The sequence below is a fragment of the Fopius arisanus genome, unplaced genomic scaffold (assembly GCF_000806365.1).
Source record: "Fopius arisanus strain USDA-PBARC FA_bdor unplaced genomic scaffold, ASM80636v1 scaffold00112, whole genome shotgun sequence".
Classification (NCBI taxonomy): domain Eukaryota; kingdom Metazoa; phylum Arthropoda; class Insecta; order Hymenoptera; family Braconidae; genus Fopius; species Fopius arisanus.
This window is the reverse complement of record NW_011887851.1, coordinates 181970-198543: the sequence shown is the minus strand read 5'-3', so window position 1 is coordinate 198543 and position 16574 is coordinate 181970. Positions and strand designations below refer to the sequence as shown.

Genomic DNA, 16574 nt, shown 5'->3' with positions numbered 1-16574 from the left:
AAAACTTTAGGAAAAACGCGGGGAAATTATTGAACGATTATGACATTTCGGGAGTTATTGAATGATTATAAAGAATCCCGGAAACAATATCCCAGGGAAAAAATATCCCACACATTCAAAACGTGTTAAAACTCGCTCAATTTAATTATTTTTAATTTAATTATTTTTTTCATTGTCTACTTTTTCAGGGACTCTAATTTCCCTATGGTCTATCAAATTGGGTGGGTTTTAACACGTTCCGGGTGTGTGGGCTATTTTTTCCGGGGATATTTTTTCCGCCTACCGATTATAAAATGCCATTTAATATTGATTTTAGCGCAATTCGATCATTTGATTTAAAAATAAAATCGGCATCCAGACATCTAGCCTTGCCCTTTAAAATCTCATTTCTAAAACTAGAAAACCTTATAAAAATTCGGAGAAAAATTTATTACAACTTGATAATTAATAAAGCCCATCTCCCCCATTTGTTTAAAAAATTCCAAAGCAAATGTGTAATGAAAGTAAAAAAATAAAACTGAATTTCTATTCCCCAAGGGGTCAAAAACTTGAAAAAAGGACTTGGACAGAAAATAATTTAACATTAGAACGAAAATTAAAAGGCGAAAGCTGAAAAGGCACGCTGGATCATTGTAAAAGGAATATACCCTAGAGAAAAATCATGAGAATGAAGGGCTGGGTAGATGTCTGGTACACCTGGCGTGGCAGCTGTTAACACCGCGTCCGTTACCTGAAACAGCACCTGTTTGGTTTGCGTGATGGCCAAACCCCCATAGCAACACATGTCGCCAAAGAGGAACCCACCAAGGAAACGAGACAGACGAAAATTGAGAGAGGAAAGAAAAATGTGGCTTTCCTCCCAAGAACATTATTTTCCCAAGCCCCAAAAAGCCCCCGAGATTCCTTCCAATTATATTTCATCCCTCCAAATCGATAATTCAGACTGTTGACCCACTACCAACTAAAACAACTCCAAAATACTCCATTCCCGCAAACAGCCATCAATTTATCAACCAAAAATTATCGAATGAAACTTATCAAGCTATTTTTAATTAATAAAAAATTTCTATAGACAACATTTGTCCGAGAATTTTACCGTCCCTTTCCCCATGAGAGTAATTTCACAGCGTCACGTAATATTTCCAACATATGGAAATAATAAATGCACTATTATTAATTTGCGTGCAGCAGTAATTGAGGATGTCATATGCCAGCGTACAATATGGAGTATTTTGTGAAAGAAACACCATGTGCTAACTCCACAAGCGATTCAAAACCGAGAGTACAATAAAAATGATAAAAAAGGAAAAATGTGCGTAACATGTTTTTCCCATGACATTGAGAATCGATGGTATTGACAGATGGAAATGACGGTTCAATGAGCAGGAAGTTGCGCCACTGATATTGAAGTTTTGCCTACCGACGACTTGTATTTTCACTCGTACCACGAGACAGGAAGTATTATACCTTTATTCCCTTGTTCTCAATTCAATTGGCATTTTGTAATTGCTATTGGTGATTGCAGTAATTGTGATAACCCCATGAATGGAGAAATAATCGTGGATTTAATCGGCTTTTGGTGTTGATTTATGCGAGGAATTTTTTTTTTTTTTCGATTACACCGATAAATGGAATCAGGTTGTACTGGAGAGGATGCAGTGCCGTGAGTGGAATCAATAAAGTCACCCCGTGACACGACCTCGAATCGAAATAAAGCGGTTTACGTCGGGGACGTCGGTGAGTGGTGGTACCACGTCTTTGTTTTTTTTTTGGGGGGGGAATTTTATACACCGAAACGAGGTCCGTTACGTGTTGACTCATCTGTCTATTCCTTTTGCCTATCAATATTATCTTTTAACGATTCTTCTGATAAATCAGTTGAGAAAACTCCTAGTTTACTGAGCTAAACTGCATGGGGAAATCAACAGAAAATCGTTGAAGCGAATTGTTGAAACGAGACGAGTCTGAATTTCACTTTTTTCCTTATTGATTATCGATTTATTTCGGAATCTATCGATTTCAGGGGAAAACTCTAGAGGACTTTCTTCGAGTTCGTTCAATTTTGAGGATATAATTTCTTTTGATGTTTATTCGTAAAATCAACAGATTCTTGGTAAATTGATGTGTAAGTCACTGATGTATTGTGTTGAAATGAGAAGAAATTGTATAATCATCGATTTATCTCGGAATCTATCGATTTCAGGAGAAAACATTCGAGGACTTTTTTCTAGATAATCAAATTTCGAAGACAAAAGGTCTCAATAAATTTGTTCCAATAACGAGTATTTTCCAGAATATTTAACGAAAATAAAATTGACAGTCTCATTTTACGCCTTCCTTGGTGATGCCGAATTTTGCTAATTTATATCTGACATGCATGAGTCAAATTTGCACTTACGTCACGAAGTTCTTTTATTTTGAGTCCTCCTTTTCCAATGACACATCCAGCCTGACTCTGATGCACCAGCATGCGCACATCAATTTCATCATTTCCATGCTTGGATCCATTCTGCAAATAAATCATCCATTAAATTTCCCTCCAATTGTCCACAAAAAAAAAACAATTCAAGTAATCTCACCTCTTCAAGATTGGGTACGACCTTGTTAACCACCTGCAGCACAGTGTCCAAATCTGAGCTGATAGTCAGGACCCTATAATCATAAAAAACTCGAGTATTGGTGATAGTTACGATAAATAACAATTAGACTTGAGTTAAAACGATATTCCTATTGTCCTGACTGATATGTCAATGGCATAATTCCCAATTAAGAATGCACACAGAAATATTAACTGTATCGTGTGAATAATCGTGATATTATAATTGATATCCTTATTAAAAATATTAAACATTTAGCTGTCTAGCCTTTGCTGTCTGGTAATATTTCCCTCAATGCTCATAAGCACCTCGTGACAACAGTCACATCCTCGTAACACTGATAAACATGATTAGTTATTGTTAACAAATCCATTTGTTTAAATCTTGCTATCTACAAATATTTGTTATTTAAAATTCCAATATTAGAAACAAAAAAAAACGGAAAAATCCAATTTACGTAGAATGACAATATTTTTTTATCAATTCAAGTATTTAATTACTTCATCATCAAATTATTATTTAAATTATCGATCTAATCATCATCCAATTATTATTAAATCCATTAAAACATCTGAAGATTGGAATGCAGTTACTTGAATAATGGTATAATAAATAAACGAATATCTTCCATGACTCGGTCATTAGTTAATAACTAATGTGCTCCATTAACAATAAATTAATCGATTTATCAGTGCTGAATATTCCGTATTCCACCGAAACGAATTATCCATTAATAAATAGACAATATATCCAATGTCAAATAACAGAATATCAATTAAATTGACAAACTAATCAATAATATAAACACAAGTTGCTTGGACATCCTTAATCGTTAAAATATTTTGAAATCGCCAGCTTTCTGGAATGGGAATTCATACCGAATTATGCGGTAGGTATATACCGTCATCTATAATCTATTTACAAACAGGAATAGCGGTTGTTTACTATTCATTCGAATTGAATATCGTGGAGCATTGGGCTGTATCGTTGAGTGATGTTTCAAAATTAGAAACGAGGGCGAACGTTTCTCGTAGAATTATTGAGATTGTCATTCTCAATGGTCTTTTCTCCTGGTTCCTTTCGTCAACGTTGAAATGCCATTAATACCTGGGAATTATCAACTTAATCTGCAGGAGGAATAATTGATACAGATGAAAAAGAAACAGCGTTTCAAAATAATCATCTGGGAGTTGTGACCGATGGAGGAGTTTCTCGAAAAGTCTCCAATAAAATAGACCATCATTGAAATATCAAATAAATAAATGGACAATAAATGATGGATAATTAGGACAACTTGTCCATTATTCAACACCTCTCATTTTTTTAAATAAATATCTTACTAATGAATCTGTAAATAAAAATGCCCTCGGGTTCGTAGATTCTCTTGTCGTGAGGTTTAAATTCCAAAAATTATCAGATTTGTCACGTCTGCCGACTAAAAACAAACAATTATAACAAAGAAAGATGCGATAAATGAATGAAGATACAGACAGGAGACAGAACTAAAAAAAAAAAAGAAAAAAAAACGATGAAAAACCCTCAAAAAACAATAAAAATCGGTAAGATCGATCGCGAAAATCTCGGGACAACGACAATTCCGATGTCCCCATTAATTAAAAAAATATCATAACTAAACCCACCCCTAATCAGGAGATAAATTCATCATTATTATACCATCGAGCATTAGACTTAAACAATTTGTGAAGTAAATCCGCATGACAGTGACACGAATGATAAACTTTAAAGTGATTTTAGCAAGAACAAATGATAACAACACCAAATGACGAATACCGATGACAGATATAGAGTTATGATGATAAAAATGATAAAAATGATAAAAACAATATAAACAATAGAAACAATAAAAATGAGAGAGATAATAGAGATGATTAACGATTAAAACAATGAGAAATCGGTAAATGTAATGATGCAGTGACAGTAAAAGACTGAAAAATAGATATAAATTAAAATAAAAAAAATCCCTGCTTTCTCAGTATCTGTTGGTTTTCTGTTTTTTTTTTAATTAGACAAAGAAGAGTTATTAAGACATTAAGTAGTGGTGTTTGGCATTACCGTTCGGGTCCGGGGCAATCGGGTACAATGATTGAGGCTTTGTACTGTTGGGCCGTGGTAGTTGGTGGTGATTCATTGGTGGTTGGTTGGTTGATGTTGATTGTTGGTTCGGGGTGATTGGTGGTCCACACAATAGCCGGATTGCGCGTCGGGTTCCAGAGTTCCGGGCAGGGCAACCGGCATTTGGCAACAACAGCCAGGATAACGCCGGGGCAACACCAATGGGGGCAACGCCGGGGTCGGGGCGGGGCCAGGGCACAAACCATCAACCAAGTTAGAACCTCATTTGCTTTATTCTCTTCTTTATTTATTTTTTATTTATTTATATATTAAACTCTCTATACTTTAACCCATGTGTTCACCATGTGATGGAGATCGGTATGATTTATTCATATCGAGTCAGAAAAATCGCATTTTTTTCAAATAACGATTTGGATTGAAAATTATTGATTTCAAGAAGATGCAAGATTCAAGTTTTTTTTTTTCCTTTCAATCCACATTTTCATTACAGATAAATCGATGATAAAAATCAGTTCAATAGTTGTGATAAAAAAAAATCAGTTATTTATTTTTAATATTTTGAATTCAATTGATTTTTTTTTAATGTTATTTATTGTAATTATTGATCTCTCGATGCTGCACGACGTGATTGAATATTCAATCAAGGATTTACTTCGAAAGTTGCAAGAAAATCGATGAAATATTGACGATTAATTATTTCTTTACTCATCTTAACGATCTACCGATTATTTCGGCGTTAATCGTTCGTTCTTCCGTGTATTTGTTTTACTATTGTCAAAATATCATCTTTATTGAACCGATTTTATATCCTCCGTCACAACCGATCCATTGACAATCGCCAGTGTTAATCACCCAAAACAAAACCGCCCCCTTTCTTCAATAAATTGTCAATTCGTTATAATGCGGGCGACGTACGTTCGCGAGGAACATGTCACACGAGGGGATACACGTGATAAATAATTCGTCGATAATCTCGATCTTGCTCTCACAATTGAATAAAATAGATCGACATGTGAGGGAAAGATCGAGAATAATTTCCCAATACTCACCCCCCGATTCAATCAACTCTCATACTTGAGTTGAATGAAGAAAAATTCCTCGATCTTTCACAATTCATCGTCTTTTCATAGACAATGCGTTAAAAATAAAAAAACAATTCATTACTACTGACAATGAATAACGAGGAGAGATTTATGATAGCCTAGTCTGTAGCTGAAAATCTTCAACTCAAATGTCACAGCCACCAAAGTATTGGATATCTTACCTGACTGCGTAGTTTCGTGATGTTTTGACCGCCTTTTCCAATTATTGACCCAGCGACCTACAACAAAACGATATATCAGATTAAAATAGTAGAATAGTGTAACAATAATAAAGAAATTCATTAAAATCGGTGAAAAGACATAAAATTAACGAGTGGAGATGAGAACGGATGTTCTTCCGTGGTTCATTGAAGACTTAATTTGCCGTGTCGTGAAATTGAATTCTTAACTTAAGCATCCGATCTTCTCAATTTATCAAAATCACTCGGGAGTTGTTAATTAGATGATTAATTATGCGTGACAGTTAATTGGGATATTATCGTAGTCACGAGCCCAATCCCTTGCAGGAATTTCAAGTCAAGGATTGCGTAAGGCCACTCCTTGAACAGGTTATCCTCGGAGATTATGCAGAAGGTATTATCCAGTTTGAAGGGCCCACCCATCGTTTTATTTCTATTCATGATGTGAAGAGGTGTTCTTTAACAAGTCAGCGTCACGAATTGTTGCACCATAAAACGTGTTTATTGTTATAATCCACAACCGAGATGATAGTTATTACGCGATACATTGGAATGCCGTTTTGTACTGGACAGAGGCGTCTTACTATTTTTATTATTACCCATTTTTGATTATTCTAGTGAATGAAGTCCGTGCTTATGTCATGGACATCGATGCGGTTTTCAACAATTGGAAATTCATGATAATGTGGAATTTATTCATTAAACTGTAGTCAATACTCCCTTTTATTTTCTGCGAATTTACAATTTTTAATCTTATTTATTTAATCTCAATCTTCATTGATTGATCCGCCTATTTTCCAATTAACTAATGCTTCAGTAATCACAACTCTAGATTCAATTATTAATTTTTGAACTATTGTATTTCTATGAAATTTATTATTCGGATTATTAGTCGGATGCTTTTTTCATGAATTAATATTTATTTTGATGTTTATATCAGCATTTTAAAGGTAATGGAGATTTTGAAGTTGATCTGTTTTGTTTGAGTATTGGCGAACTTGCGATAGATATTTCTTAGAATCTCTGGCATGTTGTGTGTAAAGAAATTATGTACTTGTGGGTATTTAGTGATCAATTCTAGATGTGGGTAATCCGGGGGATTGTCCTTGACGAGGGGACATTCGTTACGGTAAAAGTGAATCAGAGCGAGTCCTAGATGCCGACTGCCATTTACATCGTGGGATTTTCATGCATCATTTTGCAACACTCATTATTTATACATCTCTCGAATAGGCTAATACATTGTGCAAGGAATATTTTGTTATATAACAGGTTTTACGGATAAATCACGCAATTCTCGATGAAATTCCTGAGCGAATGACGAACTATCGGTTTTACGAGAAATTATCAAAAGAGCTTTTTTATCGGAAATTCAATCATCCACAAAAAAGTTCTCTAACCATTCCGTCTCAAATTGATAGCTGTCGAGATAAATCGATAATTAAGAGTAAGAGAAAAGTGTTCAAATCGAGTTTCTCCACTTTACAACTTCGTCTCTGAATTGATTTTGAAAAATCTACAGCGAATCGAAAACGATCGATTTTACGATAAATTATCAAAGAACCTTTTCTCTCGGGAATTGAATCAGCGACAAAAAAGTCCTACGACGTTTCCACCTCAAATCAACAGTAATCGAGGTAAACCGATAATTATCAGTAAGAAAAATTTTTAAAATCGAGTTGCCCCACTTTGCAACTTCCCCTGTAAATAGACTCCAAAAAATCCAGAGCGAATGGAAAACTATCGATCTTACGAGAAATCATCAAAGGACCTTTTTTGTCAAGAATTTAATCAGGCCCAAAAAAGTCCTCTGAGTTTTCCACGTTAAACCGAGAGTTGTCGAGATAAATCGATAATCTCCAGCAATAAAAATCTTGAAATCGAGTTATCTCACCCCTTCGCTACAGAATTGATTGATTGGATATCCGTGAACGATTGGCCGTGATAATGAATGGTGGATTCAATGTAAATAATCGGCTGAACATCAATAACTGAATGTGTTACCTTGCTGGGTATGAGAAGCCGTAGTTCGTCGTCGCCTTGACGATAACGTTTATGAGGATTTGTTGGGCCTCCGCCGCCTGCCATGGGGCCGGCCTCTGCCTCTCTCTTCATGATGTCTGGAATTCAAATATTAAATATTGTATTAAAATCTCAACTCTCACCATTTCAAGTTCTCTCTTGAAACATTCAAAAAAATATTCAAAAGTTTGCGTGAAATCAATTGTCCCATAAGAAATTTCTCAATATTTTCTTCTTAGATTTTGTCGGGGATGCGGGGAATAAATTGAGCAGCAACAATCACTTCAATAAATAATAAATACATTACGGATTGCCACAATAAACAACGGCACACTTCGAGCTTTTAATTTACACTTGTTTACTCGTTCGCTATTTTAATCGTCCAGCGATATCAACGGGACTGGTGACGGAAATATTGATTAGACTTCAATAAATCATTACGGTCTTGAATACTTTTTATTAATAAGATTTATATTATTTATAAATATATAAAGGCATGCAGAAAGAATAATAATAATTACTATTATTGTAATTATTATCATCATTATTTAATTTATAAAGAAATATTCTGTTAATTACAGAAAATAATTTATGTAAAATTATGGAATGAAAAAATATTGTAATTTTCATAGGTTCCTAACAGATTGATAAAACTTGATGGATTATTTGCAATTTATGTATTTCTTTCCGTCTTATTTATTGCTCCTCGTGGCATTAATTATTGCTCAAGTCTATACCAGAAGAATTGGCCAGAGTTGATAGAACAGAGTTAATTGGGTCGTCCGAGTACTCTCAACTCATCATTTCTACAGGCACTCGTGCCCTGGGTCATCAGAGCCAATTGCATTTAAAGAAAAGTCTCATTGCTTTATTTATGGAATTTTCCGCGGCTTTAGTCGGCATTTGGAATAATAATAACAAAAAAAATCGTGGATTTACGATGAAGAAAGCCCCACTTTTACTCATTCTGGTTTCTCAGGTATTTTACCTCCTGGTGGAAGTACCGTTTAAGGAGATATGAAACTCAACATTTGTGGAATACATCGAGATAAATTCAAGTGGAAAATTCTCATCACCAATTTCGGAGTGAGTGGTTTGAGTTTTGGTTACGAAGTGATTAGAAAAATATCCAAACGCATGCGAAATATCCCAACAGTTCAACACAAACTGTAAAAAGAAATACTTCAAATTGACAAGCTAGATAAATGCTCCATTGATTTTTGTTTGATAGTTTTAACAATTTATTTGACAGAAGTAATTTTTTTTATTCATCGTCAATTCATTTGACAGAAGTAATTTTTTTAAAATTAAATCATCGTCATAATTTATTTGGTCGAGTAATTGGAATTGGGAACATGGAATAATCGAAGAGGAATTGAATTTTCAAAACTTGCGAATTGTTCAATTGCCATTTTGCATGGACTCTTTCATTCAATTCCAACACCTCAAACTATTCAATGGAAATAGATGACGCGAGTATGAGTCATTTGGAATTACTCATTGTTTCATCTAGACACCAACTGGATTTCCCATCCAGATTATTCTGTAAATTCTGGCACTGGCAGAACTCATTACTCCATTCTGAACAGGTCATTGCCCTGGTCTATGAAATACACCAGATAATTAAGTTTTAATTGAAGATATTCCCCAAATTTCTGATTGATCCTCAAACTTTCGGATTTCGAGGAATAACTCTCGAACCACAGGAGATAGCAAAATTGTCCTCAGGACCTTTTTTGTAGAGAATAATGAGAGCTTGAAAAAAGTTCTCCACAAAAAAATTTCTATCTCCCTCAGAATCGGAAATATTGACCGAAATATCGAGCAGTTACTCGCCTCCTTTTTGCCACTGCATTGAATTGTTTAAATTGTAATTAGTGGTAATGGAAGATTGTATTAAAATTTTTAATTGTTCAGTGGCGCTTTGAAAAGCTTTGGGCTCGATGAGTTTGAATTATTAATGTGTGTACGTGCATTCACTAATTACAAATTTATGATTAATCCGGTGGGAATTTACGACGAGCAATTAATCCCCGAAGACTATTATTCGGTTGTTATCAATTGTTTCAACCGATCGGGGAATATTTATTAATTTTCGAAGTCTTGGGAAATTATTACTGAATATTTAAACAAATTAATCGATTTTCCTTACGATTCATTCGAAAATTGACAGAAAAAAAAACCGAAAAATCGGCTTTAACCAAATTAACCGATCTTTCCGAATTATTTTTATTTTCATTATTTTATCGATTACTCGGCACCTCAAATCCCAATATTATCACAATTAAAAAATGACGAAACGATTTTTCAACCGATTTTTCCCACCGATTGCTCCAAAAATGGCAACAAAAAAATATAAAAAATCGTGTGCATTAACTGAAATTACCGTCGAAATATTCCCACTATTCCCCCATTGAATTTCCATATTTTCCCATCAGTAAAGAGGGTATGTTTTTACAATTCCACCGCACGTTCGTGACCACCGGTGGACGTTAAGCCGAAGGGGTGCGCATCGACGCCCCCGCGTGAGAAACAGAGTACATACAGCAATTTAATGAAGTAAAGACTGCAAAAAAAAGGGGAAAAAAAAAAAAGAAATTAAAACCGAAAGGGAATGAAAAAAAAAGCTAGAGTCGCCAGCAGGTCTGGATGGCGTCAGCGTGAGGCGCCGTTTGGTCGGACATGTCCAGGGGGTGGTAGGGTGTCAGGGGGTTGGAGGGTGAGAGGGTGAAATATTATGGATACATGCAATACCCACCACATACTCAAATAGGTATATAATAACGCGGATGTAGACTACACGTAAAAACCATTATTACGTCAAAGGAAAAGGAAAAAAAAAACGGTGATACGTGTTGGAAAAAAATGCGCGGATTTCCATCCGTGAAACATTTACTGGCGTTTCGGCCAATTTCAGAGTGAAAAGTACACGAGTTTTTTTTATTATTTACAAAATAACACCAGCCGAATTATATTTAGAATTGGATTAACTGCTGGGGGAAGCAGACCAGAAAATACTGAAAGAATTTATTTGGCACGTGGAAATGGCGTGGGGTGAAATTCATTCATTGAATTCGGTCACATGTTTTGGGAGACAATGTTTCGACAATGTTGATTCACTAGTCTCGGTACAGGTGGTTAAATGACGTACTGAGAAACTTGGCTTGTGAATTTATTCTAGGGGCTAGTGGGATTTTTTAATGTGGATAGAATAAATCGGGTGATCTCTTGATTTTTGAGGTTGCCAATTGAAAATTCAAATCGAAAAAGCTCGATGCTAAATTTAGATTAACCATTGTCAGTGTGTTGTTAAATTTTAATTACATCGGGGAAAAGATTTTAATGAGACGTCTTTGTCGGAATAAGAACACTGGAAGACCAAAATTTCAACTGAATTCTGCACGACCAACAAACTTTCTAAACTGTGCCAAAAGTTAAAAGTGGAATGAAGATAATCTCTCGTGAGAGCCTCGGACTCCCGAAAACTGATGAAAATTTTGGTTAATGAAGAAATTAAAATTGAAAGATATGTTTTAGATTTATTACTCAAATAAATAATAAATAATGGGAATGGATGGAAATTTACGGTTAATTTCGCGATGAAAGATTTGTGATGAACGATTTGTAGTAAAATTTAATCGAGATGAGTCGACCGGAAGAACCAACCGATTTTTTAAGAAATGAATTTGTAGATAGCAAACGGTTCATCCAATCGAAATCGAGCTAGTGAAAAGATAAGAAAGTTAAATATTACAAATCTTTTTGACGACACTGATAATTCCATTCATACCGATATCTTTTTTTCCCCGGGCTTTGTCTTCAGGAAAATATATACCTCACAAGAGAAATACCATTCTATCATTTTCATGCCATGAATGTGCCGATTTATCGCGATTCGTCACAACCGGAAAAATAAAAATAGTAAAAATTAGTGTGATTTTTCATAATGGCGTTTTATTACTGGAGTCTAATTTACTTCACTTCAGTTTTAACCGATTTTTGTAAACGATTCCGTTGATAATTGATTTAAACAAACGGTAACCGATTTTCACACAGCAGAAAATTTATATTTGGAATAAACACATACGAAATAAAAGCTAAATCGTTTATTCAGAGGCAAAACACGGGCTCAATCTCATTTTCACACTGTTTTACCCTTATTACGATCGTAAATTCAACCAGGTGTAATGCTGCTTCTCACTGATGCCCACTAAATTACTCACAAGAATGAAGAACAAATCATCACTACACGAGATGTTAATGGAAGAGTGAAAATACAAGCTGTTCTACAAGCACTCACGAATTTTTATTTTCCAAGTCACTGAAATCGGCCGATTTTTTTCATATCAATGTACTATTCTCGATAATTCATTATCGTGATAAATGGCAATAGAAAACGCGAGAATCGGTAGAAAAAATCGTGAAATCGGCAAAAAATCGGTATTAAAAATCGTGAATTCGAGAAAAATCGGTGGTAAAACATGAAATTCGAATAAATCGTCACAAAAAATCATGAGATCGGTTAATAAATCGGTAAGAAAAATCGTGAAATTAGTAAAAATTGGCGGGAAAAATATATAAATAAAGAGAAATAATTCGCGATATAAAATAGCACCTGCTGGATAACTGAACTTGACTCGAGTGGCGGTCGTAGCTGTACGCCAAGACGTAGCAGAAGAGAACAGAACAGAACCTCGGCCTCATGGTGTAAAAAAGTAATTCTCCACACATTCACACGTATACATATCCCCCCTTATTCCGCGAAACTATCGCGAAGTGCTCTTGCGTAGAAGGGGATATCTACAAGTTGGAGAAGAAGTGGGGAATGTTATATTACTACCAGAGAATTCAACGTACACGCGTTCATCTCGATGCGAGTGACTCCTTCTTTCACATTGCAGTACATTCTAATATTGCACTTCAATTTTCAATTAAAAATGGAAATTTTCAACAATAATTGCCACCGAGTACACTGTTGCACTTGAAATTGCAACTGAAAAAATTTCAACGACAATAAAGTGACGGGAAATTTCTAGAATTCTCCATCAACGAATTTTATATTTTTTAAATATTGTGGTAACAATCAAGGAATACTTAATGACGCGATTTTCACGTCCATAAGGCACGGAAAAATCAGAAATTGTGATTGATTAAAAATGTAGTTCTATTCGATCTGTAATTTTCAATATAGTCTTAAAAATTCAAGGATATGCACAAAATTCATTTTGAATTAGAATTCCATTCAAACTCGAACAATTGAAAATGGAGATGCCAGTAAAATAAATTTTTTTTTAATTCACTATTCGCTAAAAATTCACAACAACAGAAAATTCCGAAGAGACGACAAAAACATCCACAAAATTTCCCACAATTACCGTAAATTAACTGAACTTTCCTCAAATATTCCTCCCCCATTTACAATTAATCTAAATCATACCAATAACTATCGATTTACCTCCACTTCGATTGTACCGGCTGGCGAAACTAAAAATTCGAGACTAAAATCACGTTATCACGAATAGAATATTGAGTATCACTTATCGATATCTTAAATCTCCATAGGAATGCGTAACATGCGAAATATATTTTTCAACGTCTCGTGCCAACCAACATATTGATCAGCTGATGGTCGGGTGGATACTGAACCGTTTCTTGGAATTTCACCCCCTATTGTTGCGCCAAAACGCCTGCGCACAGACTCCACTCGACATTTTCACCACGACCCCATTTATTTCACCCCCTCGGATCTTCATCCTTCTTTCCATTTCATTTATCGTGTACATTTTTTTACCTCCACGTTTTCTTCCAGTTTGTACCTCCCAGCTACACGACAATACAAGAGTACCAGTAAATTACTGGTATGTGCATTATCAAAAGGAAATATGCAGTCTTCAGGAATTATTCAGCCTATTGTCTTTGAAATAATCTACGAGTTCGTTACAATTCTTTTGATGCAGGAGACACAAGTCAAGATTAATGCGAAAATATATTTTTTTCCACACCTAGTCTCCCCCGTAATTGTAAAAAAATTATATGACAACTATTTTCGAAATCTTTTATAATTGAAACGATGGGAAATGTCGATTTTTTATTGATTGGCATTTCGCAATTGAAAAATAATTTTCCCCGCAATTCCAAATAAAAAACGTCGACCTGTTGAAATTATTCAATTCTTTTATGTGAGCACAGAATAATTTCAATATTCAGTCGAAATATCTCGCGATTCCAGTTAAATAAATAATAATTATTCATTACGGCGCACCGTTAATACTGAATTATCATAACAAAATGGGAGACAACTGGTGGGATTTTGAAAACACAAAGGTAAAGAGAAACAGTATCAATGAGTCGTTGAGTAACGAGTCAAAGAATAATAAAAAAAAGTGCTCAATGCAGATTTCTCTGTTTACTCGACTGACAACTGAGAATATCCGTGAATTTTCTACTAGCAGATGGCATTCTTTCGAGTAAAGTGCTCTCTAAATGGGAATTTACGATGCCGTCATTACAACTTCCACGAAACTCATTACTTTCAATTATCCCCAGAGACGAACAGCAGCAGTTCAATTTTTAATAGTTCTCATTCAGAGTTCAGGTGAAAAAACTGAATAAACGAACTAGCCACTGGCCGACATCCACTGGTATTTCATTGAAAAAATAATAATAATAAATTGCAAATGGGTTGGAGGGAGAGGGTGAGTGGGGGAGGGAAATAAACAACGAGAAATAAATCGCGAGGAATATCGAGACATCAGGGTGGAAACAATACCTTGACTCGATCGTTAATCTTACGAGGATTCGCACAAGTGAGAGGTATTTGCTCTATGAATACACATGCATGACGGGAATTCCGTGTGAATGGAAGTACGTCCTATCTTTCATCGATGAGGAAGAGGAATTCGACGTAAAAACCCGCCAGGAGAAATGAAATACCGATTTATGCACATAAACTCACCGATTTTAGATGAAAGTGTTGGCACTAGTTCTTCACGCAGCCTCGCCTCCGTTGGTAGTTACTTGATTCTTCGGATGTATGGAATTACTATTGGCTGTTTACCTGTGAACAGACAGAAAATTTGATTATTTAAACAAATAGTCGGTGTGTAATCAATTCAGTTTTGACTCCATCAGCATAAAAAACGATTTATGTGGTAAATTACTGGTTTCAGGAGAAAACAGGAAGAGATCTTTTTTGTCGGAAATTTAAGCGCCCTGAAAAAAGGTCTTCTCATTTTTCTGCCTAGAATCGATACTTTTCGATATAAATCGCCCTCAAACAATGGGTGATTCGACTAGTGTCACTTCACAATTTTGGAATTCACTGATAAAAAAAAAATGTATTTCGGGCACATTAATTTAGATTGATCGAGCAAAATGATTTGGCACAGATGAATCCAATATAATTTATATAAATATTGCAATTTGACATTATTTGGTGAATAAACGTGACGGAATGGATTTGAATCGAGTTATTCCCACCAAAATCGTTATTTCCGGACTAAAAAGTGGTTTTTTCGAAAAATCAAATTCTCTCTGCACTAGCAGATCTAACTCGAAACGAACAATGCACAAAGAATCTCCACTCCTTTCACTCGTTGAGGTTTCTAGAGACAAAAGGAGAATACATTAGCCGGTCTGTGGCTACGCACTATAAAGATGACAGAAAGCCCTGGGCGTTATTTTCTCATCTCTTTATCGCATCCGTGGTTTTTCAAAAAGAGAAAAAAAAAGGGGAAAAATTCCGGTGCGAGTAATAAACGAAACGAGAGTATTCAGGATGAAAAAAATCGCGAAACCAGCGGTAGTCGAGAAAAAAAAATAACAATACAAAATTATGAGGGAAAATAAAGAAAAAATAGAATTCAGAGGTTGCGAGTTAAAACTTATCTCCTTACACAATATTATTTAAACGTAATCACAAGATAACTCGGATGGCCAACAACTTTGGAGAGTTTCAGGTGTCATGAAGTGATATTCAGACATGAAACGTTGGTGATACTTTTAGGTTCCACTTGTTGTGATCAACCAACCGTGTATGGTACCCTATGGCCTCGAACTGGTGCTCTTATCCCCTTGAATCGTCCAATCAAAAAACATGCCGGCAAATGTTCAACCCCATTGGTGGATTTACCGGCCACCAAGGTGTATTTTATTGGTTGAAACGTTGGGCATCACCCCTGGTTACCATTCGCATCAACAATCAAGTCGATCGATATTATTGGAGTTCTCCACAACCTGAACCACCCCCTCAGCCATCCAACCACCCACCACCCACACCCTATCTCCTATTCCAATGCACTTGCTATTGGGGTATGCACCCAGCAGATGGTGTGTAATAAATGTACTATTGCTATTGCCTAGGAAATTAATTTCAAGACGATTGATGAAAAATTTGAGGATTGAGCAACTGGGGAATTGATTTTTGGGGAATCGATTGAATATTTCAGGAAAAATAGAAAATTCACCTGGAAATATTAAAAATTATTGAACCTAAGAAAATCTGGAATTTCACATGTGGAAAGTAATGAATGCCAAATGTGCATTAACTCGAGAGAATTATTTATAATAAAAAATTGATT

General features: G+C 35.2%; 1 protein-coding gene across 3 annotated transcripts in view; it reads right to left on the bottom strand.

The window, feature by feature from the left end:
- The window catches only part of HnRNP-K (Heterogeneous nuclear ribonucleoprotein K), a 33206-nt gene that overhangs the window by 8978 nt on the left and 7654 nt on the right, over positions 1 to 16574 (bottom strand). For all 3 annotated transcript variants that reach the window (XM_011313131.1, XM_011313130.1, XM_011313132.1), the window contains exons 2-7: positions 14951 to 15052; positions 7978 to 8093; positions 5956 to 6012; positions 4671 to 4714; positions 2580 to 2652; positions 2399 to 2509 (exon numbers count right to left, since the gene is read on the bottom strand). In XM_011313131.1, coding sequence (XP_011311433.1) covers positions 2399 to 2509; positions 2580 to 2652; positions 4671 to 4714; positions 5956 to 6012; positions 7978 to 8088 — 396 coding nt within the window. In that variant the 5' untranslated portion in view covers positions 8089 to 8093; positions 14951 to 15052. The remainder of the gene's footprint in view (positions 1 to 2398; positions 2510 to 2579; positions 2653 to 4670; positions 4715 to 5955; positions 6013 to 7977; positions 8094 to 14950; positions 15053 to 16574) is intronic.